At 30.3% G+C, this 24,924-nt stretch overlaps 1 protein-coding gene across 1 annotated transcript in view; it reads right to left on the bottom strand.

The window, feature by feature from the left end:
* The window catches only part of LOC129958804 (uncharacterized), a 269,909-nt gene that overhangs the window by 97,890 nt on the left and 147,095 nt on the right, over positions 1–24,924 (bottom strand). Inside the window, exons 41-46 of the mRNA XM_056071493.1 lie at positions 24,290–24,415; positions 18,807–18,896; positions 13,635–13,772; positions 4,261–4,389; positions 2,978–3,072; positions 2,784–2,886 (exon numbers count right to left, since the gene is read on the bottom strand). Of these exons, the coding sequence (XP_055927468.1) occupies positions 2,784–2,886; positions 2,978–3,072; positions 4,261–4,389; positions 13,635–13,772; positions 18,807–18,896; positions 24,290–24,415 (681 nt within the window). The remainder of the gene's footprint in view (positions 1–2,783; positions 2,887–2,977; positions 3,073–4,260; positions 4,390–13,634; positions 13,773–18,806; positions 18,897–24,289; positions 24,416–24,924) is intronic.

Here is a 24,924-nt window from a genome sequence, read left to right as displayed (position 1 = left end):
AAGAGCTATGGGAAGTGCGACTACGCAACCATTGCAGTGAAGCGTGAAAATGAGTAAACTCTACAGAATTTGAATAAATGTTATACCTGTGTAGCAGAATTAGCCCGATCCAAAGCACACTATACGGAGGCATGCTCAGATTTGCTATTGAGGAGCAATTTTTGTAGTATTTTTGGTGTTTCGGAAAAATTTAATTGATCTCTCTGTGCCACTTTTAATACAATTAATTTTCAAAAAAAAAAAATCTAGTTATATTTTAAAACTAGCCGCCTTTAGCGACCAGCCGGTTCACCAATCTTAATGTTCGTTAAAATTTTAATAATTAAATATTTTATGCAATTCCTACTTTAATAACTTCTTCATCAAAATATTTTAAAACTTCAAATTTTGATAGTCATCTAAATCTCTCATAATATTATAAAGGCCTTCAGTCATAGCGTAATATGTATCTCTCTGAGTTTCTGTTAGCTCACGTAGAATTTATGCTTTAAATTAAAGTGGAAAGGATGAATCTGCAATTAATATAATAATATTTTTTACTGAAACAAAGCATTTTTTTGTAATATGATTACTGAAAACAGAGTCACTGAGCATTTAAACCTTATGGGCACTAAAGAATATACATCTTAGTTTATGTAGTATCTCAAGAATTTGTCAACAAAAGTTTCTCAGATTCATCATGAGCAGATCGATTAATTAACAATGTTTAATTTTAAATGCATCAAACACTAAGAAAATAAACAGAATCGTTTAAAATAATCGGTCGAAAACAGGTTAAAATAAACTACTTAAAAAACGATATACTTAAAACTATAAGCATATACAAAAAATATATAACTAACATAAATACAATTTAATTACAAAAGCGCACAACTTACCTAAAAATAATTTAAATCAAGTCCGAATCCGTTGTCAACAATCAGAATACAATGCGCATGCGTGAATTTTCAACGCCAGTTACGGTAACGCAAATGCGTGAATTTTTCTAGGCCGGTTGGGGTAACGCTATGCAGATTAGAAATTTGTAATTTCCTATATTCTGTTTTATTTTAATTCAAAAGTACTTCGGAATGAATCTCAAAGATCGATTAATTAATAATGCTTAATTATTAATTAATCGATTAATTAATCTGTTTATTATCAAACATTAAGATAATAAACAGAATCGTTTAAAATAATCGGCCGAAAAATGTTAACCCAAGCCTCTTTAGTGTGGGAAAAAAACTGAAGTCTTACTCATTTGGCAGTTGGGAAAATGAAAAGATTTTTTTGGCGGGAAAGTTAGTTTTTAATTAATAATTAAAATTCTAATTAAAAATTCTATTATTCTCGACCTCCAAGGTATACATGCATCAAATTTGGTAGCTATAAGTCAAACGGTCTGGCCTGTAGAGCGCCAACACACACACTGAGCTTTATATAAGTATAGATTTAAAAAAAACTATATATAGTAAGAATCGGTCATTTCCAAGAATTCTGGTCATCCTAAACACTATTCTTTGAATTGAATTAATTTTCCATGGAAAAAGAAGAACAGGAAATGAAGACACAGGCGCTCTCTTTATGGCATAGTGTCCCATCAAGTAACATGATCGGTGCAGTGTTCCAGTTGATGGAATACCTAATTTTATCTAATGAATATATGCATGTTTCCTCTATGGAAAATTTAAAAATACATAGATTAAATAGTTTAAGATACAGCCAACAAAATAACAATGCCATTATTTTTTTACAAGAAAAAATTTTAATAATTCCTGGGGGATGGGAAGGATTCAACATAGAGTGCTATATCTCAAAATTAAGAATCAGCTTGATTTAAATTGTCATCTATAATTTAAAAAAAAGTTTAAAAGTGATTTTTAAACATATATATATATTTTTTTTCATTTATAGTTGAATTTAACGATTTTAGAAACAAGCGAATTTAAATGCAGTGCACCCCAAAGGGTTAATGTAATATTCACAAAACTGCAGGCAAAAATCCTAGACATTTAAATAATCTAATTCTAGTAGTTCTGCAATTGTTATCAGTAAAAAGATAATTTTTTGAATTTTGGAACGATGCAAAATTTATTTCTATGCAATATTTTTGGAACCTATCGTGGAAAAACAGCAAACTTCAGTTGAATAATTTTTAATTAATTAAAATGCTAAAAAGTTCCTCAAAGGTACAAATTCTCACTTTCCAAAGTATATGTGCCTAATTTGGTAATTCTAGGTCAGATAGTCTGGTCTGTAAACACATAAAACTATATTATTAGTACAGATTTAATTTCCAAGAAGCATTATGATAGCTTCAAGTTAAATTGAAGTTTATGAGGTAGCATTCCAATTGATTTTAAAAGTGTCTACAAATTTTATTGTACATGTAAGTTGATTCAGTATACTTTCAGAATGATGGAATCAATGATTTTATAAATTATTTTAATTTCTGGCACACATTGCAATGAACGATTATTAATTTCAATTGATAAATCATTTATTACTGGGCAGTAGGCTTGTCTTTTTGTTTTGAAAACAAATCAATAGTTGCCATCGGCAAACACTTTTTGTTTATATGGAATATTATATGTAACGAAGTATTTTTGTGTGAGAAAAATGCATAAATAAATAAATAAATATTTTTAAAACCTTAAATAGTTGGAAGCTTTAAGCATATTTCAGAGATTATAAGTATTTTTAATAATTATTGTTTTAATAAATTTGATAACATTCAAACATTTGTTTAAACACAAATATATAATCTTACAGATGATTTTAAGTCAAAATGTATCGAGTCATACCTCTTTTAATTCTAGTGCATACACTTTAAAAACTGCATCTGCTTGATCATCAAATTCGGGAATTCGATTATAAGACACAGATTTTTCAGGCTGCCAAATACATCTAATAAGAAATAGAAATTAAAATGAATTAAACAATATTATAATAAAGAAAGTATTTTCATGAAATATTTAAAATATTATTTTATTCATACATTTTTAGAAAATCAGCAAAATTTTTGAAAGCTTTCACCCAAGTAGATTGCAGGATTTGATTTCGGTTCACAATCTCCTTTAATACTATTGATATCTAAAAAAAATTTAAACAAAAGATTAGAGTAAGGCTTTAAATAAAACTACTTATTAGTAAAAAAAGAAAAAAAGCATGACTAATAACTGATATTTCTCATTTTGCTTAAAATCTAGTCACCTTTGGAAATCAGCATATTAAAAAACAGGTATTGGTTGCATTTAATTTCAAATATATCTCTCAAACAGATAATTTCAACTTTTTAAGCATTAAATTTTCATAGAAATGAAAACCAATATTATTTTAGTTGTCTTATACATGTTCTGCTCACTGCGTACATGAACCTTTCCAAAGAAGTTTCTTGGCATCACAGAGCTATTAAAAATATAATTATCTGGATCATCTATTTTCTAAAATAGTGCAATAAGTAACCATTGTTTTATTTGTCATGTAAACTTCACAGAGATTAAACCGAATCTTTCCTCCTAAACTTTCAACAGTGGATCAATAATTTCAGGCTAGCATTGCAATCTATTGTTGAAAAAAAGACAAACAAATATTTTTTAGAAAATTGCCGAAATTCGGAAAAAAACTTGTACTACCATTAAACAGAATGTTTAAAAAGACAATTTAAAAAAAATTTTAAATAGTGTAAAAATTATTTTTGTGTAATAATATTTTTTGGAGTTATCAGGAGGAAAGTGCCAAATTTTTACTTAAATTTTAATTAAAATTTCTAAAACCATACTGATGCACATTCCATCTTCCAAATTACACATATATACCAAGTATGTATTTCTAAGTCTGGCATGTAAAGCATCAACATACACAAACATATACATATTTTTATAATTACTTGACATTTATTATGTAATAATAAGAAGGACCTTTTTCAGAAAAAATTAATGATTTATTTAAATTTATTAACAGATGTTAAATTTCCAGCTTATAAATTGGAATATCAGAGGAAGGCCAGTTAAAAAGACATTGAGTCACAAAAATGCAACTCATGAAACAGTATATACTGTCCTATATTCATGTGTCTGAAACTATTCCAATTACCATACAGTTTAGTACACAGATGACAGTTCATAGAAGACTTTTTAAACTGCTTAAAGATACTTTCATATATAAAGGAAAAAAAAAAAAAAAAATCACAATAATCCACATACACTAAAGTACATATGCATAAGTTTACAAACTTGAATAATAAGTTTAAGGAAGAACCAAGTAGAATATTTTGCTTACCAAAGAAGGTTGAACAAGCCCATTTAATAAATTCAATAAATCCAATTCAAAAATATCCTTCCTGTTCTTTTTTTGAACATACAGTAAGAAATCGGTACAGAAATTAATATTCAATTGCCTCAGATATTTCTAGAAAATAAAAATAAATATTTAAATTAATAAAATAAAAATAATTTAAATAATATGCAAATTATTTAAAGTTTTTAATAGAAGCAACTTCCATTTGTAATATTTATTCTTTATCAACTTTTTTTTTTTCTTTTTTGCATTGGACAGCGATTGTTTTCTAAATTTCAGACCAATTAAAAAACTGTTCAGTGCAAAAATGGTACATGAGACAAATGCAACCTCTTCATGTGCAAGGATGTTTCAATGCAAAAAACGCATACACACGATTTGTGTGTGTGTGTGTGTGAGGGGGGGGGGGGGTGAGCAGAGGGTTCCATACATTGAAGATAACTGACTTAAGAAATGTAAAAATTATATCAAAGGGTGCATAGTGAGAAACTGCTGCAAAAATTAAGTACTTCTAAGCACTTTTTAAGCACCTTAACCAAAAAAATTAAGCCTCTTTGTACATGTACACATAGATATTTTCTAAGCATATGATATTTACTGTTTTATAATAATGCATAGTTTTTATCGAATTTTTTTAAAATTAATTTTAAATGTGTATTTTTTAAATTTTAATATTTAGTTCTGTATGTTTTTTTTAAATTTAGAGTTTTTTTTAATTAGTAGGGTTTTTTTTTTTAAATTTTAATATTTAGTTCTGTATTTGAGCAACATTTGCACAATATCTTCTATTGTAAAACAAATTATGTCTTTTTGGTTTTTGACAAAAACAAAAATGTGCGATTTTTTTCAGCATTTCTTAGAATTAACAAACTACCAGTTTATTCAGATGGATACATCATTTCAGAAAATGTCAATATTGATATAGAAGCATAGCATAATGAAACAATTTATATTTGATTTTTATATATGTAACAACAAATAAAGTTCGTCATAGCTGTGATGGAAACTGTGAATTTCCTCCTGTACTAAATTGTTATATTTGGAAATATTAGTTGCAGTTTTATAAAGCAAAGAACTAAGCATTTTGAGATGGCTATCATCATAAGACTGGCAAAACTGCCATGAAATTGACGATAGTACGATGCCATGTTCAAAATGAATTTCTTAAATAATTTTTTAATAGGAAAAAAAAATAGCAGCATTCAGAAATGGTCAAGCTATAAAAAATTATCTCATCGATTCTTACTTCTGAAGTTTAGTAAAGACCTTTTTTCGAAGGTTTTTGCATTCCAAAAAATTGATAAAAACTTGCTTTTTAAATGATATATAATTCTTACTTTAGCTTTAAAAAATTGCAGAAAATGTGATTATATATTTTGCAAAGAATTAAAATGCTTTAACCCTTTCCGGTATGATTTAATAATGAAAATTTGTGCATGAAATAACCATTTAATTTTTATTTAAAAAAACTTGTTTCCTTTTATAACTCCTACATATTATTGATTAAAGTGATATTATTGATATAGATATCACTGCAATTCGTAAGTTCATATCCAACACTTCGTCAAAAACCTCTAACGACTTCGGATTAGCATATAGTTTTCCCAACATCAGAGCGTTTAAAACTAGGCACTCCCTTAAATTTCTTTATTTCAGGCACATTATCTATTTCCATCCATTCTTCAGAAGATGTGTCTACGATTCCAGAATATTCATTAGAATCACTTACTAGCCGCTTAGTATGTTTTCGTCTTCTTGGTGATATTTCACTATCACGAGTTTCATTATCAGTATGACGTATATATTTGCTTATTTCTTATGATTCTTCAGACACCCTCCAATCACCTTGATATTCATAGGCTGCATTATGCATTACGGTGTTTATTTCACATGTTTTTCCTTTAGTAAAAATATATATTGGCCAGACCGATGTATAAACTAAACGTCTATAAAAATAAAATCCCACTGATTAACAACAATGTAGTCATGATTTATATCAAGAAATTCTAACGGTAAGCAATATGTGATAGTGATCTATGATATTAATATAAGTAACAAAAGTGCTGCCAGAATAGAAATTTTAAACCAAATTTATTATCATTCAACAGTAACTTGAGTCGCACGACGAGAATAGCTTGTCATCGTGCTGTATGGCATGAAAATTCAATGAGAAGCAATCCTCGTCATTTTACTGGCAGGGGTTAAGTTGAAAAAGAGCCAATTCTGTAGTTAGAAGCAAAATGAAAATAAAAAGTGTTAGTTGAAGCACTTTTTTTTAGTATATATATACACTCATGTCCAAAATTAAGGTCACAAAAATGTTTTTCAAAGTAATTCTAAATGGCTACCAGTAAAATTTAAACAAATTATATATTATATATTGTGAAGGACCGGTAACACGATATTAACCTTTGTTGTGGGAAATACTGTTGTTTAGCATTAGTTTTTGAGGAACTACTGAAATTAGACCGTTTAGGCATCTGGGATTCTTGCCGGCAATTTTGTGAATATTGCATTAAAACAAAAAATTTAACCTGTTTCCAGTAAGAATGAGTTCTCATAATCGTTTAGACGATTCCGTGAGATGGAAAACCGTTGGCAGGCTTGAAGCTAAGCAGTCTAAAGCGGAGGTGGCTCGACGGTTACAAGTGGCCCCGAAAGTGGTATCCAGGTTGTGGAATCATTCCAAACAAGTGGTACTGTAACCAGGAAGGCGAGCCAAGGCCGTCACTGAGCAACGACGCCTGTACAGGATCGCTATTTGGCATTAAGCGCACGACGGCATAGGCTTACAACAGCTCCTCAACTTGCTCATGACCTTGCTGCTGCGTCTGCAATAAAAATTTCCAGAGAAACCGTATACAGACGTCTAGCAGAGAGGGCCCTTTATGCCCGGCGACCAGTTGAGTGCGTCCCTTTCACTGCATCCAACAGAAAAGCCCGGTTGTTGTGGTGCCGAACACATCAGTCTTGGGCACAGCAAGAATGGGGGCATGCTCTTTTCAGTGATGAGTTTGGATTTACCACATAGCTTGACACTCGTCGAATCTTCATCTGGAGAGAGCGAGGAGCTCGCTATCATCCCACCTACGTAAAAGAAATCGACAGATTTGGTGGCAGAGGAATCCTTGTCTTGGGTGGCATAATGTTAGGCAGTTGTACACCACTGGACGTCTTCAATGCGGGTATTGTCAATGCACATCGCTATAGGGATGAGATCCTTGAAGCCTCTGTGAGGTTGTTCCGGGGTGCTTTTGGCCCAGGCTTAATGTTTATGGACGATAACGCGCGTCCACACAGAGCCCAGATCGTTGATGATTTTCTTGAGGAAGAAGATATTCGATGTATGGACTGGCCCTCGAGGTCTCCGGTTCCCAAGCCTATTGAACATGTTTGGGATGGTCTCAAAAGAGCCATTGCACAGCGTAACTCCCCTTATAAAACCCTCCAAGAGTAAAAAGCCGCGCTTTTGGGAGAATGGGCTTTGTTGCCCCAAGCATTTATTGACACCCTCATAAACAGTAAGAAAGCTCGTTGTGAAACCTATATAGCAGTGCACGGTGGCCACATTCCATATTAGACAGGCTTTCCCAGAGAAAAATGCTTCATCTCTGATTCATAATGTAACACTTTTTGATATACCCAGTTTCTTAATTTCCAATTAAAATCTTTTCCATGTTGTTATGTGTCTATGTTTTTTCTTCCATTGTAGTGCATCTCTGTGCCAAATTTCGTGGCAACACAGTGAATAGTTTTTCATTTTTCGCTGATTTTATGTTTGTGATCTTAATTTTGGACATGAGTGTATTTTTTTTTCAGCCAGCACAAGACAATATTTTTGCATTGCTTTAAAATTTAACAAAACTCAAAAAATAAAAAACATCTTATTCAATAAATTGCTTTAAATTTTTTAAATATAAAACCAAAGAAAGCATTTTTCCCCCTTCCTTCCTTCCTTTTTTTTTTTTTTTTTTTTTTAAAAAAACATCATATGAAAGAGAATGATGATGGAATGTGTAATGTGTAACGAGGCTTCACTGCAAGTGTTTTTAAGGAAGCTTTTACTATGTTCGATATATCTCTTTAGCGCACCAAATTCATCTTGCAGTATTTTTTATTTTCTGTTGACCAGACCAATCTAAGTATTCTTCTTTAACAACACATAAAAGGTAACTAACATAACTTAAATAAATTCTTCAACATCTCATTAAAAATTTGTTTAGTGTTTGTAAATTATAAAAAAAATCAAAAAAGAATGTTTTTCGAGCTGAAAAAAGTATGGCCCAGTACTGTTACAAACCTGTAATTTTGCTTCCCAGTACGAATAGTGTCACCTTAAGAAATACCGTTGTACGATCTGTCCTGTGCGTGCTGAGCGGGTGCCGCGTCAATGACATCAGAGCTTGGCGACTAATTGGATAATATTGGAAAGTTCGAGAATTTTCACGATCCATTCACTAGGAACCAAGATACAAGATAAGATTGGTCTAAAAGCTTCTAGCCCCGCCTGTCAGGAGCTAGGAACTCCTCTCCTGCTGGATTCTGTCTGGCCGCTTCGTGTGCTGTGGACGATTACTACTTGTGGGCTACTGTCGTTTGTAATGTGCTACTGTCTACTTACTGTCCTGTGTTCGTCTCTGCTGCAAATATTTGTCGTCTGTGTATTCGTCGTCTTTGTGTACTCGTGTCCTTCGCGTAAATAAACGTCTTTGTGTTCTACTGAGGCCTGCTGATTGTGCACACCATATCACTACCACTATCTAAAAGTACCCGTCAGCAGTGAGGAGGAAAAATCCGTAACAATACATATTTCGTACTGCACCTTCTAGATATCTATTCCAGTATTTCAATAACGACAATGCACATTGTTGAAGAAAAAGTCTCGAGAGTATTGTCTTAATAAGTGCTGGCACCCCTGGACCTATTTCACCGTGGACTCCTTGACCGAATTCTTCCCTTTTCTTGGTTTTGTTTCTTGATACATCTCATAAACAAGCCTTTACGACTAAGCTTTCAAATTTTCGTATTCCACGTGTGAGGGAAAAGAAAAACAGATAAAATGCCGCCTTTGCCCTTTTTAATGAACTTTTTTCAAAATTAAGCGCTTTTAAGGTGCTTAAAAATTATTTTCAAATTTAAGCCCCTTTTAAGCATTTTTCATGACGCTACGCAACCTGTATCCGCATCATATGAAAAGGTTTTCAACAATTTGCAGCCGTGAAAGATCTCGCTCATTGACATAAGCCCCAAATTTAGCCAAGCAAAATTTATCAATTTGAAGTTTTCTAATTTGTAAGTAAATTATTTAGATTAAAACAAAATTCCTTTTCTATTCTAAGTTGATACATTAAAGAAAGAGGGCACGGGTAAGGACCAAAGAAAATTTTAACAAATCAAATACCACACAGTGTCCCTGTTTATTTAAAAGAATAAACAATACTATAGACTTGACCTCCATACTATCTAAATTATTATAAAATATGTAAATAAATAGAGATGATCATTAAATATAGATAGAAATCTAGATTCAGTAATTCTAAAAAATTCATTGCGGTTGTCTTCATTTATAATTTCTTGCAAAGTAAATAATTATTAAAAACTGTGTAAGCTTTAATTTAGCGGCATATTTATGCATCTTAGTTTATTTTATATATTTTTAACTGTATTTTACATATTTTTTTAGCTGTAAAAGTGACAAGTGAGAAAAGAATATTTTGAATACACAAGGCAATTGATGAACAAATATACCTGTTAGAAATAATGGTAATAATTTCCTTAAAAACAAAGGTAGAAAAAAAATTTGAACACAATAGAGAAGGAAGTTCAAGTCTTGTTTGCATACACAAAACTCACTCTGTAAGACTTTCCTAGGTTGGAGGGAGAATATCCATAGGTAAGTGCATGGTTATGTGAACCATTTTCTCTAAATTCCCTTAGTTCTTTATTTTACTTGATGTAATATTATTTTAATCAGATTCATATTAAGTTGTAAAAAGTTGGCAACAGCTTACAGTTGAGTCACACATGCCATCAATCTTGTATAAATTAATGTATATATTTTTCATGGAATAAAATGTTTCATATTTTTTATGATAAACTGTTGTATTCAATTTGAACTGTATTGTTCAGCAATTTCAGAGAACAATACAGCATTACTTATCACTTGTATGATATATTACAATAAAATGAAGACAAATATGCATTCCAATATCTTGGAAAAATCTCTCATTTGGCATCAGTGAGGTCAATTACTGCCAATTAAGAGAAATACTACTGTATATATTCATTGAATTATAATAAAATTAAACTACACAAACTATGGAGAATACTGATAAAGAGAAAGGAGATGGAAATTATCTATTAGCGAGGAAAAAGTGAAGTCAAAGAAAAAGAATATTTATTAAAGAAAAGATCAACCTCACTTGTTCACATAACTTATGCTGCAACTCCACCTTTATGGAGTGAATTGGTTTATATATCTTCGAATTTTATTTGCAAAACCGAATCAAATTGGAATAATTTTTTTAAAAGTTTAATAATTTTTTTTTAAAGTTAGTGTCCTTTAAAAATAATGGTCTAAAAATTCTAGATTTCAAAATAAATGGTCTAAGAACAAAATCTAATTGCAATCAACAACAGCAGCATTTTTATTACAGTTTTCCCATTCATGAAAACGTTTGCTAAAATATGTTTCAAATTTTCAACACTATACAAAAAATGATTCATAGAATAACGTTAGGTATATTTGTTTGAATCACTAATATCATTTAACTAAAATAATCAAAACAATATATACTTTCTGAAAAAATCAAATGCTTAGCATTTAAATTTTTAATAAACAAATAGACAATCATTCTTTTTTCCCATCGGTAAGTAATACCAGTATTTTCAATGTACAATTGATTGAGAATCTTCAAGAAACTCCACAAAATAAATGTCTTTTAAATTCTCAATAGTGTCAAAGTGTCAAAAGTCTCAAAGTGTCTTTTAAGTTCTCAAAAACATCTAATAACTTTCCGAAACTTTCCCATTGCAACACCTATGAAATCTTCTTTAAAAAAATTCAATTTTCAAACCAAAAACCTGTTTCAGCCACTCATCGCAGTTGACTTTCCTGGCTGCATCTGAATCACATTTACAAATAATTTCATCATAGCTACTGATGATTCAAAACCACATAATTTCATCTCAGTTGCAAATTCATCCAGCATCCAAAATTATTTTTTTAATATTCATCAACTAAATTCTACTTTTATGATGGAAGTTTTAGTGATAAGCTAAGCATTAGATTATATAATAATTCTGGACAAGGATATTTTAATTCTTGCAGACAGTATTAAGATTCATACGGAACTCCCCAGAAATTATCTCACCACAAATTAGACTTAAAATGAAACAGGAGACAGAGCAGAATATTTATGCATTTGATAAGAAAAAATTATCATCCTCCAGATCCTCTTAACATATTCAACCTAACCACCATGTAAACCAATGTAACCTAACCACCATTATGTAATAGTTGCAATCAAGTTAATGACATCACCCACATTATGATATATAATCTGTCCAAAATATTCTGTCATTTGGAAAAAAAATTAAAAATTGCACAATCAAATTTTTATACAATTTCCTTCTATAACAACTCCCCCCCCCCCCCCCCCCAGCAAAACAAATCTCACCATTTATTCACTTTTCTTCAAATATTTGACATACATAAATGCAACCCTTTTGCATTAAGTGTATAACAGCCTATACTGTAATATAACCCATAGTGCTAACAATCAAGTTTTGCTGATAGCATATATACATTTCTGCAATATGCATTGAAAGACAAAGCTGGTATTTTAGATAATGAAATAAAAATAAAATCAAAGTTGCTAAGCGACTAATAATATATATATCTCAATTACTGGCATTTCAAATTTAACAATAGATGTTTTTGATAACTAATCCATTTAAAATTATTATTAGGTTACTCTAAAATGTGCTCAATCAACACAATATCTAGTGTTGATTGTCAAAGATTAACTAACGGAAGTTATTGTACAAAATTTCATACATACTGGCTGAGAGCTTAAAAAATTATATGTACTATAAATGTAAAAGTTTTGTTTACCTGCACAGAAATTTTCCCTAACCATAATGTTCAAAATTAATCACTAAAATTGGTTTGAAACAAATATCCATCCACTAACAGAAAAAAAAATGCAATGCTAATTAAAAAATAAAAATAATGTTGGAAGAAAACATAAACAGTAACCTTCAAATAAAGTGAAAAATGTCATGAATCAGCAGATTCCAGCTCGTAAATCTATGCTACAATCCAACATGAAAAATGTAAATAAAATGAAATTTATGATCCCATAATTAATTATTTTTGACTTTACATCACTCTCTGTCATGTAATTCTCTCTTTTGCATTGAGATATCTTCTACATGTAACATTCACACACACACACACACACACACACACACACAAAACTAACTAACATTTAAATCGAATACAACAAGTAGTAGTCTATTATTATTAATAATAATAATTTTTTAAAAAAGCATTGCAAAACACAGGATAAGAAAGACCGATAAAAAATAACAGAAATCACTTCCAGCTGTCTTATAAAGTGACAATATAATGAATAAGCATCATGTAATAAAACGTACAGATCCTGCCTCATTAATCTATGTTATAATAAATCATAAAAAAAATATAAATAAAACGATTTTTATTCTTCATGCTTAACTTTATTCGCATGTATATAAAACCCTACATGCTAAAACAAAATATGGAATTTCGGATTGGTGAGGATATTTTTAAACGCAGCATTGGGCAATTATATATATGATACAAGTAATGAATAATTATTAACTATCAGTATAATGACAAAATTTTATGATTTGTTGAGAAAGGATTTAGTTCATTACTTGTTACAGTAAGATGCATTCAAATTTTCTAGTACAAAATGTATGTAATTTTTGTAATATTTGAAGAATACACATTCACATGTTAAGGAAAGTATACAACTCTGATAAAAGAATCAAGTTTTGAAATATTTTATATACTTTCTGATGCATCACTATCATCGATCATCATTCAATTAAACATGAAATCAAATAAAGAACCATCTCAAGTTTCTCCAATCATTTGAAAGCGATTATTCCACATTTTTTGAAAAACTAAAATTATTAACAAATGGTGCAATTTAACATCAATAATAGCAGGATCTGCATCAATTTTCATGGTTCAGGAAGCAAACTATAATCCATATTTAAGAGTTATCATAAAAACTTGCTTCAAAATATTTGAATGAAGTTTCATGATTAGCAGGATAATATACAAATATCAAAAGAAAATTTACCAAAATCACGTTCTTAAACACAGTACTCTTTATCTGATCAGGAAATAATAAATGATATGAATCCAAATCATAAATCTTCTTGCTCAAATCAAGAATTTTCCTGCGCAATTTCTCTTCAGTTTTAGACTTCTTCAGTGTCTAAAAATAAAAATACAATGTAAAAAAGAAAACTATAAAATAAATTAGAACATAAAATAATTTATCTCTTTACAATTGTAGTTAACATGCAATGTAATGCGAAATAATATATAATGCAATGTGTTAATATGTTCATAGCAAATTTAATGGCAGTTTTTCTCACAGGCACTAGAATTACTTGTCTAGTCCTTTAAGATTCTGGAGGGCCTCAAAATATATATGACATAATTGAATTGCTAAAATGTTGGTGGATTTAAGACACCGAGTGAAGAAAGAATTTCAAAATAATTTTATGCCTGTCTATTGTATCTAGTTTCAAATTTGTAATTGAATAAGCAAAGGCTTATAAACAAATGCACATTAATTTCCAAAAAGATATATTGCAAATGACTACTTTTTATAAAAAGCAAACTTCATAGAGGTGATCAATAGCATAACAAGACACTGCAGAATTCCAGCAAATGTTAAGCATGGAAGGCTAGAAAATTAAATTCTCCATTCTCACTAACTTTAAAAGTACAGGGTTAGCAAGAAATAAGTTACCCACTTCAGAGGACTCTAAAATGCGTTCTCCAATGATCCAAATTAGATAAAATTTGAACTACAGATTATTGAGATAATGCGCTTTAGATTTATTTAAAAAAAAATTAGTACAAAAATTCATCGTTAGGTGGCGTTGTATTACACATAAAACCATTTAATATGGTTTATAATTGTTAAATAAAGTAAAATTAAAATATTTCCTCCTTCATTTTCAACAATATGCTCTAATCGGAGAATCATATTTTCTATAGATGACCGCAGTGCGTCTGCCGGAATATTAAGAATATGGCGCCGAATGTTGTCCTTAAGATCTGGTAGAGATGATGACCTTTGACGGTAGATATTGTCCTTCAAATAACCCTACAACCAAAAGTCACAAGGGGTGCCGTCCGTCGAGCGAGGAGGCCATGCAGTTGGAAAATGACGGCTGATAACTAGTGCTTCTGTGAAATGCTGTATTAACAATCGCTTTACACGACGATCAATATGAGGTGGTCCACCATCCTGCATGAAAATGAGCCTTGAAGGCATCCACGCTGTAGAAGAGTTGGGATTACAAAATCCTTCAGCGTATCATGATACCGTTGTACTGTGACGGGAAAGGTTTGGATTCCATTGCAAGTTATCTCTTGAAAGAAATACGGTCCAATGATAAAGGTAGCTGTAAAACCACACCATAATGTCACTTTTTCAGGATGCAAGGGTTATTCCTGAATAACGCGAGGATTTTCCTCTGTCCACATTCGACAATTGTGGGTGTTAACTTGCCCATTGAGGCAAAAGTAGGCCTCATCACTCCACAGAATGTTCCATGGCCAAGTTGTGTCAACCACCATTCGAGCAAGGAACTGAAGTGCAAAAGCTTTATGGACCTCTAAGTCCCCGTCATGCAACAGGTGCACAGACTTGATTTTGTATGGAGAAAAAGCAAAATCTGCCGCACGATTTTTCGTACAGTTGAATACGGCATATCCAGAACACTGGAAACAAATGGCAAACTCACACTATTAAGCGGCGACTGACTTCTGGCTTCAACGAGCGCGGTCGCAATATTTTCGATGCTAGAAGACGGGATTTTTTTTCGTCCTCTACAGTACTGTGCAAATTAATTGGGACAAACACAAAAATTTTCACAAATGTTGTTTAATTAGTATAGGCAAACTTACATGCACAGTATAGCAATCTAATACAAAATATGTCCTCCTCTAGCTTGAATGAGATCCTGTACACGGTTTGGCATGGATTGCACTGAATTAGAACATAAATTTTTGATATCTTCATCACGAAACCAAACTTTTATAGCATTCTCAATCATTGTTTTCTTTGTTGAGCTGTCCATTTTACTCAGTTGTCTCTTTATATTGCTCTACAAATTTTCGATGGGATTTACATCAGGAGAATTACCAGACCAATCCAAAACCATTATTTTCTGCTTTTGAAAAAAATTCGTTGTTAGCTTAGAAGGATGGCATGGAGGAAGATCTTGTTGAAAGATACCAACACTACCAGCAAACGTTTGCATCATAGGTACAATTTTACTTTCTATTATAGAAATGTATTGTTTAGAGTTCATCATGTCTTCAACTAGTACTAAGCTGCCAGGTCTTTCAGAAGTAAAATAATCATAAAACAACTGTTTCTGAGGGTGCTTAACTGTTTGAATAAGATGTTGTTGCCTGATGGGTTCTCCACCACTTTACCTGACAAATCTTGGTCGAAACCCTTGCACAAGAAAATGCGTTTTGTCGCTGAATACGACCTTCTTCCAATCTTGTACAGTCCAGGATTGATATTTCCTATCCCAATCCAAATGTTTTTTCTTCATTGCAGGTGTTTATAACGGTTTTTCTATTGGTTTCCTTGCAAATCTCCCAAATTCGCTAAGCCTTCATCGAACTGTCGATGAATCCACGTTCACACCAGTAGCTAATAATTCTCTCTGAAGATCTATACTTGTTTTGTAAGGATGCATTGTACTACTTCGTACAAGAAATCTGTCTGTTCGAAGTGTGGTCTTGCGTTTGCGTCCACATTTACTCTTTCATTTTGGAGACACTACCCCAAAATTCTTTTGCTGATAAATAATCCTAGAAACACTGGATTTTCCAACTCCAATTACTGCAGCAATATCTCTCACAGCCATAGAAGTGTGCTGACTAAGGGTAACAATTCTAGCTCTTTTCCTGAGAGTGATATCCATTTTTTTAATACACTTCAGAAGGAGACAATTCACACAAGCGACCACTTTTTACAGCAACTGAAGGAAAGAAATTTCAACATGTCATGATCACGTGGTCAACCCGGTTTAGATTAGTCAAGGGCAGTCACACGTTCTAAGAAAATGGAGTTGAAAACGGTTTGAGGCAGAAAATCAATTGAAAGGAACAATTTTCTTAAAAAATCTGTTTGTCCCAATTAATTTGCACAGTACTGTATCTAGAAGAATGCCAAGTTGCTCCTTTTTTTTTTTTTTTTTTTAATTTTTACATCATTTTGCGTATGGCACCTGGAGACATTGGACCTCTTCGTATCTGCTTCATACGACGAAATTCCTTTAGAGCTGCAACGGAGTTTTGTTGGTTCTGGTAGAACAATTTCACCAGTAGCTCTTTTTCTTGCAACATAGGATGACGAACAGAGAAGAAACTAATGTTCATGCAGAATCCGCCTTCGTTTTATCCAAAGAAAAATGGTAATAGACATGCGCTGTAACGCAAATTATGTTTCACATTTTCAATATATGCAAATAAATACTATTTGTGTTACAGCGTCATCTATTGGTGACTTTTTGTACTATTTTTTTAAATTAATTAATGTAACGTGCATCATCTGAATAATCAGTAGTTCAAATTTTATCTTATTTAGATCAATAGAACGCATTTTAGAGCCCTCTGAAGTGGGTAACTTATTTCTTGCTAACCCTGTACTTTATTTCTTAAGATACTTGAACCATTTTTTATAATCCTATTAGTTGATTTTTAGTGGTTTTATAAGTAAGAAAATAATTTAGTAATTTTTATCTATTATTTAGCTTTTTTTGTAAGCATATTGCTGTAATAGAAAACACCTTAGCTGGTACATATATCTGACATTTGGGCAGTCCTCCCATTTATGAATTACTCACTATTTACAGATAACTAAACTCAGTGGCACAGCAGCACATGTGGGCCAAGACCTACAGTGACCATATCTGCTAATTCTATTTCTGCATATACCCAGGGTTAGGTGGTCAGCCTAACGCGGAACCCCCAGTGTTTAGTTCCCAAGCATTCTTGGTTCTCAGTTTATCGACCCACTGAAGGGATGAAAGGCTGAGTCGACACCTTGCCCAGCCTAAGGATTGAACCTCGGACCTGTGCGTTGGGAGCGCGAAGCGCTGCCACTACGCCACCGGACTTCTCTATTTACAGAAACTGCACCAAATCAAATACAATGATGGCTACAGAGAGTTGCCTCTAAAAGTTACTCCAGGCAGAGAAGCCTAAAATAATAAATTTCACTCTCCAAAACAGGCTGCTTTTTCAATAAATAATTTCTTGCTTTCTACAAAGGATGATGACAAATTCTTCAATAGCTCTAATCTTTTGTTCTTCTAAAAAGAAAAATGGTAAACATATATAATAGAAACAAACAGATTCAGCAGAATCTGAGATTTTTTTTCTTTTTTATTATGAATTCTTGGATTTTAGAATTGCAAAGGTGAATTAATGATCACAGTTTTCCACTTTTTGATCCATTTTAAAGACAAAACTAACTGACTTTTTTAAATCATTATTTTCTCTGAGTGACAAATTTTTAAAAAGCACTAGAAAATTATAATTTTAAGTATGATTAACTCTCACCCCCTCTCCTTCCCTTCCCCCTTTCCATGTAAAGTCTTTAAATACATTTGTAGCAACAATAATTAAAATAATAAACCAAAATTTACAACTTAAATGTCTGCCGTCTTTTGTTGAAGGTATTGATTATATACTTTTTCAAAATATTTCTTCCTCCAAAGTCCCAGAAGTTTCATTTATGTACTATCATGACTTTAGTCCATTAAAAAAAAAAAAAAACTCATTCACTAAAATACCACAAAACCCACTACGAATGATGGGCTCTGGAAAGTAGTAGAAGAGGAATGGAAATCAATACCCTTAGAAATTTTACAAAAAGTCCTTTTACAATGGAATTCATGAAGCAGCCTTATAGTTCAGAAAAAAGGTTATTATACTGAACATTTGAAAAAAATAATTTTTACATTATAAACTCTGATTAAATTATCCAAATACGTGTAGTAAAAACGTTAAATACCCTTTGCTAAAACGATTAATTTCTAACAGAATTGGGAGAATAAAATTTAAAAAAATGTATATATATTTCTTAAAACTACAACAAACATTCTTTAAAAAAATTTTTGGCAATCTAATTAATTACCCATTAACATTATTTAATATTATAGAAAAAACAAACAAAAATTATAAAATATCCAACTACAAGTACACTTACCCATACTAATTGAACAAACACTCTGGAAACTGAGGAGGCTGTTGTCTTTAATGATAACACTTTCCCAGGGGCAAGTTCTGTATTATGTTTCTGAAACACAAACAACTTATTTATAAACAGCTAAAATTGTAAAAAAGTACACTGATTCAGTTAATAAATGAAAAGGGTAGAATTTTTGAATATTACATATGTTTTAAGTGTAAGCCGATCCCTGTAAAAGCTAAAAATTATACCAAAATACGAAATCCATAAATACATTGAAATAAAATTTTTTTAAAAATCATGCGACTTTCGAACATGAGAGCAAAAATATTTATATGCAGGTGAAGTGGGTGGAATATTTTTTCATCGCTAAAAAGTAATATAATAATAATCGCTATAAAGTAAACTGCCAGATGCCAATGATGATAGATTTAACTTTAGAACATTATCTGAAATCAATGCACTTTTTTCTGCACTCATTTGCAGTTTTTGTATATGATTTGAGCTAATCTTATTTTTTGGGCCATTTTTTTTTATTTGAAAGATGAACATGTAGAAAATTCTTATATAGTAAATTTTGAACTACAACTAATCATGTTTGCCGGAATTTTAACAACAGCATGGCTGCTAGACATCTCTTTGTAAATCCTTCGACCAACATATAAACCAGTAGTAATACACAGTTTCGAAAATATAATCATGCATTCGCTTAAAATTAATTTTTCTTTGAGTCAAGAAATATTAACTGTAGAAAAAGTTAGAAAAAGTATTGTATTTGGTGATATTTAGAAATGTATCCCTTAACTCTAGCAAGTTTAGCAATATATAAATTGATTCTAGTAGTTTATCTATAGAAATAATTCCAAAAATTCTCAACTTATACATGGAAATATATGGTAAAGTAAACATCGATCTGCAAATGTTTCCTCATTTTGAAATTCTAACCAGAATTTCTGTATGTAATTTCAAAATGTTGTGTATCAATCTGATACACAGCAACAGCAAAGTAACAAGAATTTGCAAACATAATGGATTTTCATAATGATCATACCTCAAAGATGGTTATCAGAATTTTTTTTTTTTTTTTGGCCACAAATGTTAATTATTGAAGATAATAGTATAATTCTAGAAAATGATTATTTGATGAATTTGAGAATGCAATGATATGCTACAAAAATTGAAGACTTCAAAATAGTTCTTTTTAATATTCATTATAAATATGAGTCATTAATGAATTTAATACCACTCTCATGAAAGAAAAGTTATGCAGAATGTATTATTAACTATTTTTAATTTTGATCTATTAAAACATTATCAAAATTATGTAAATAAAAGAGAAGCTGTGATGAAGACTCGAAATGAGCAACATAACTTGTAATATGGCATAGGATACATACATTACATAAATATGAAGCAAGTTTCCTCTTTTACATAATCTTCTTTTAACAAAATCAAATTCTAGCAAACCAATTTTTTTTAAAAAGAGCATTTGAGATTCTTATGTTCTTACTTTACTATATTTTCAGTAATACTACTGAACTTGCTTAACGTAAAATAAATGAAAAAAACATTCTATACATATCCCATGAAAATGAGATTTAGATATTTTTATTTGTGAATTGAACAACTGCTATAATATTAATAAATAATTATCTTTGAATTTGTCCAAATTTTAGTTTCTTTCAAACACTGAAGCCTATTCATTTAAATTATAAATCAAAACTACAATTTTATAAAAAATCACTGAGATAATAAAACTGAAGACAATTTTCAGAGATGAGTAAATCAATCATAGATTAAAGTCAAAATAAAAGTAGTCACAATTAAGAAGAAAATAGGGCTAAAAGGTTTTAATATCATGCTGTATTTAACCAAAATGGAATTTTTTTTTAAAGTTTGCATAGTAATATTTTCTTATTGTATGTAATATATGGTTCCCACTCTTATTTTTAAAAAAATCAAGGATATTCATGGAATTTTTAATTTTTTAAATTCAAGGATTATATTATTACATACTCTAGATATAGAAATGCAAATAATAAATAAAGCTAAAATATTTACCAATTAATTTTCATAACGCATAATTGCTTTCTTGCTTAAGAGAAGAGAAATAAGGAGAATTACTATTCTCATATATAGTTAATAAACTAAAACTTAAAGCTCAGAGCCAGATAGAAGAGAACTAAGAAGAACTGTTAAGCTCATATTCAGTTTAATAAGTTAAAATTTTGATGAAAACTTTTCAATTCGATTTTTGGATACTTCAAACTCTAATGAACTGCAAGCTGTGTCATTCAATTCTATTGAAATAAAATCATATTCTTTTTCTTGTAGACACTTGCAATTTACAAGAACAGAAAGAATGACTTTCTTCTTACAATAGCAGGTCTTGTTTAGCTATTCTTTTTGGATCTGAACACTCATACTTTTGGCAAGAATATGACTGAAAAGGCAATTATCCAAAATATTATGAATGATGATACATATTAAGTCCTGACATTCATATTCAAAATCTACTGGCTATAAGTTCCAATTAATAAGACTTAATTAACTTGCCTGAAACTAACATATGAATCTTTATTTGATAATGATATAGCAATTTTTAAGTCTTCAAGAATATCAATTTTCATGACACTGAAAGTTTTCAAATGACAGCGACAATCTCTTTCATATTATGTGCTGGAAATGTGCAGTTTATATCGAAGAATGTTTTGTTTTTTGAAAGGATGAATAATTTTGATCAATGACGAGTAGGCCTTCTGTCTGACATACAAAATTTTTGTTGCATTTAGATTTTGGTATTAGAAATTGCTCTTCTAAACATATTGTAGAAAAACGTTCATTATTTCAACAGTAGCTGCATTCTTCAGATACCTGGGCCTCCAAAAAATTAGAAAGTTCTCATTCTCTAAAAATATGAAGATATCTTCGCTTCTCACTAGCAAACCTTTGAATAAATAGTATATATTAAATAAAAAGAGATTCCAAAACCCTCGTAGCTTACAAATATCCCATTTAGTAATCGAGTTGAACAGTTCTTATGAATTTCATCATTCAATGTGTTAATTTCCAGATAATTGATGGATTATTCAGCAGGATAGATAAAATCGTCTTCATGTCAAATTTTTTACTTAGAATACAAATTTCTCAAAATATATCATTGGCTGTAGAATTAAAGTTGAAGCCACATATTTATGCAGGAGGTGATGGTGCTTTTTTTTTTTTTTTAATTTTCATTTTAAAACTGAATATGTAAATTCATTTGTATTGTTTCAAGTATTGATGGAATGTTCATCAAACATTAAATTATATACATAAAGATAAGTCAGACTTTTAAACAGAATATCCAGAGCTATATGAACAAAAATTCAGCCTACATTTCAAAGACAATTTCAATTTTTTATTTAAGGAATAATACAATTATCAGTTATTGGGCTTGTTGAAAATTCTTTCCTTGTTCAGTTATCCTGTTTATAACATCCCCTTTCTCTTCCTCCAAATTACACAAAAAGAAAAGATTGAAAACCCTTCCTATCAACATGCCTATTCTATTGGTAGAATTTTCATACCGAAACCAAAAATGAAGACGAATTGTTATGAAAAACGTCAAAATGTGAGGAATATGCATTACAATCCTTTTATGGTTTAAGTACTTATAGAAAATATGTCTTTATGTTTCCATCCAAATATGTTATTGGATTAGAAGTAGAGGGAAATATGTGTGTGGGGGGGGGGAGAGTGAGAAAGTCATACCATCGATATTTTTGCCTTTAACTAAAAGGATCCGAGACAAAAAAAATTTTAATTGAAAACAATAGATTTTAAAAAGATTGATTATACAATGAGCTATTGGTAGCTCAAGATAGCTCACTCACATCAACAAAAATTTTAAAAGAGTTTAATTTCGGAAATATATATTTTCAATTTGAGATATATTTTGAATTTTCCATTTAAAGATGTTTTAAACAGAAGGAAATATCAAGTAAAAATTCCCGATCAATATCTGCGTTACTTTTAACGAAATTGACATTAGTTGGGGGAAAAAAAAAAAAAAAAAAAAAAAAACAGCTGTTGAAAAATTACTATTAGTATTTTTCTATCAGTTAAATTTGTTAACCGTTAAAAAAAATTCTATACAAAAAAGATTGTTCTACAATTTCAAATGGTATAATAATAATAATAAATAAAAAGTGGTGAAAATAAAAAAAAATATATAAAAAAAATTGCTTAGTGGTGACTGGTTTTTGAATAACCTTAATAATTAATTTTTGAGCATAATTGTTTTTGGAAAATACATTCAGACTTAATAATTGAAACAAAATGTAATCTTCAACTTTTTTTTGCTTCGAAAAAATGACTTTTATCATGCCATCTGAAATCGTAGATAAACACTGTTAGAAATGGATTTATTTTTAACCACTAAAAGATTGAAAATTTTCTTTATTTTTCAAGGACTTTTCAGGGACTGTTGGAGCTCTGTGAAAGAAAAACTATTAATGGACTATTTAATGTCACACTATCTAAGATTAGTTTAGTTTAGTTATATTAACGTCCCGTTTTAAAGAAATACTAGGGCTATTTTGGGACGAAACTCATAATTTTGCACCTTAGTCAGTTGACGAGGGCAACAACTGAGCTGGCACGCCCCTCTCCAAACTTCCACACTACACCAGCGAAAGGACGTTAGGCCCCGAAGGACGTAACGTTCACGAGACTCCCTTACACAATGGTTCTTCAGTGGAATCAGGTATCGAACCTGATACCCTCCGGTTCTGAGGTTGACACCTGGCCACCATGGCCCACACACTATCTAGGAAGTAAACTATTTGTTTCCAGATTTATTTATTTTACATTTACTAGAATTACTATTTTTTTTAATCAAAAACATATCTTTCTGTAAGTCATTCGAATATTTTTTTAAAATAAACTAACAAAAAACAAGATATATAATGAAATAATTATGCAATATTTCTCAGAAAATGATCCCACACATTTCTTACAATAATAAAAATGACTTTTAGGAAAATATTAGGTGCACTTTAATGATTTAAAAAATTTCACAGGCTAAAGAGGAAGATTCATCAGAAAAAAGTTATTGAATCAATGCAGCATTTTTCATTCACTTAAGTTTGATAATTTAATTTAATTCACTTTTTCATATTATATATATGTATATATATAAACTCTAATTATTCTCTTTAACACATACTAAATTTAATTCAAGGTTTTTGAATTAAATTATGCATTTATGACATAAAAAGGTATTACAACCAATAATATAAGTTTCCTACTTTCACCAAAGCACACAGTAATAGAGAAAAGAATAGCAGAAAAAAATACATTGCCAAACCCACTGCACTAATATTACTTCATTGTAAGACTTTTCTTCTTTTAAACAGGTTATACAAACATATGGAATCTGCATCTTGAAATACTCAAAATATATGAAATTGAACTGAGCATTTTTACAAAAGGAATTAAATAAGAATGCTTTTACTTACATTTGCAAAGGCATAATCCAAGATTGGTTCAAAAATTTCACAGATGTATTTCAACTGATCAATGTCTTTCATTTCGTTTATTACATCAAGCAATATGCGCATAAAGGCAGCGTTTAAAATGTATCCCTAAAAGAAATAAGCAAGCAAATGAAAATATATTAACTTTTTTAATTTCAAATGAAAAGTTATTTATATTTTGCATGAATATTACACTTTTCATAATAAAGAAGTATGCACCTAAAAAAATTCTTCAATTTATCTTTAAAGCTTCAACATGATTCTGGTAATGAAGATGCAATTTATATTTAGTATAATGCATTATATAGTTTAATCCCTGAATTTTGAACACTCATTGAATCATAAATATCTATATATATACACTCATTGAATCATAAATATCTATATATATACACTCATTGAATCATAAATATCTATATATTTTCTGCTACTTTTCAAGAGGATTTTCAATAGAAACGGTTTCTGTATATCGAATGAAATTTTTGTATATTGAAAAATTAATTTTTGTAAAAAAATATAACAAGTATCTATTATAAGTAAAAAGTAACCTTTGATTTAATCCATAAAAAGGAATATAAACTCTTTTTTAATCTTACAAAAATTATTATAGGAAATTG

Source organism: Argiope bruennichi, chromosome X1, assembly GCF_947563725.1.
Source record: "Argiope bruennichi chromosome X1, qqArgBrue1.1, whole genome shotgun sequence".
NCBI classification, from domain to species: Eukaryota; Metazoa; Arthropoda; class Arachnida; order Araneae; family Araneidae; genus Argiope; species Argiope bruennichi.
This window is presented reverse-complemented; position numbering and strand designations above follow the sequence as displayed.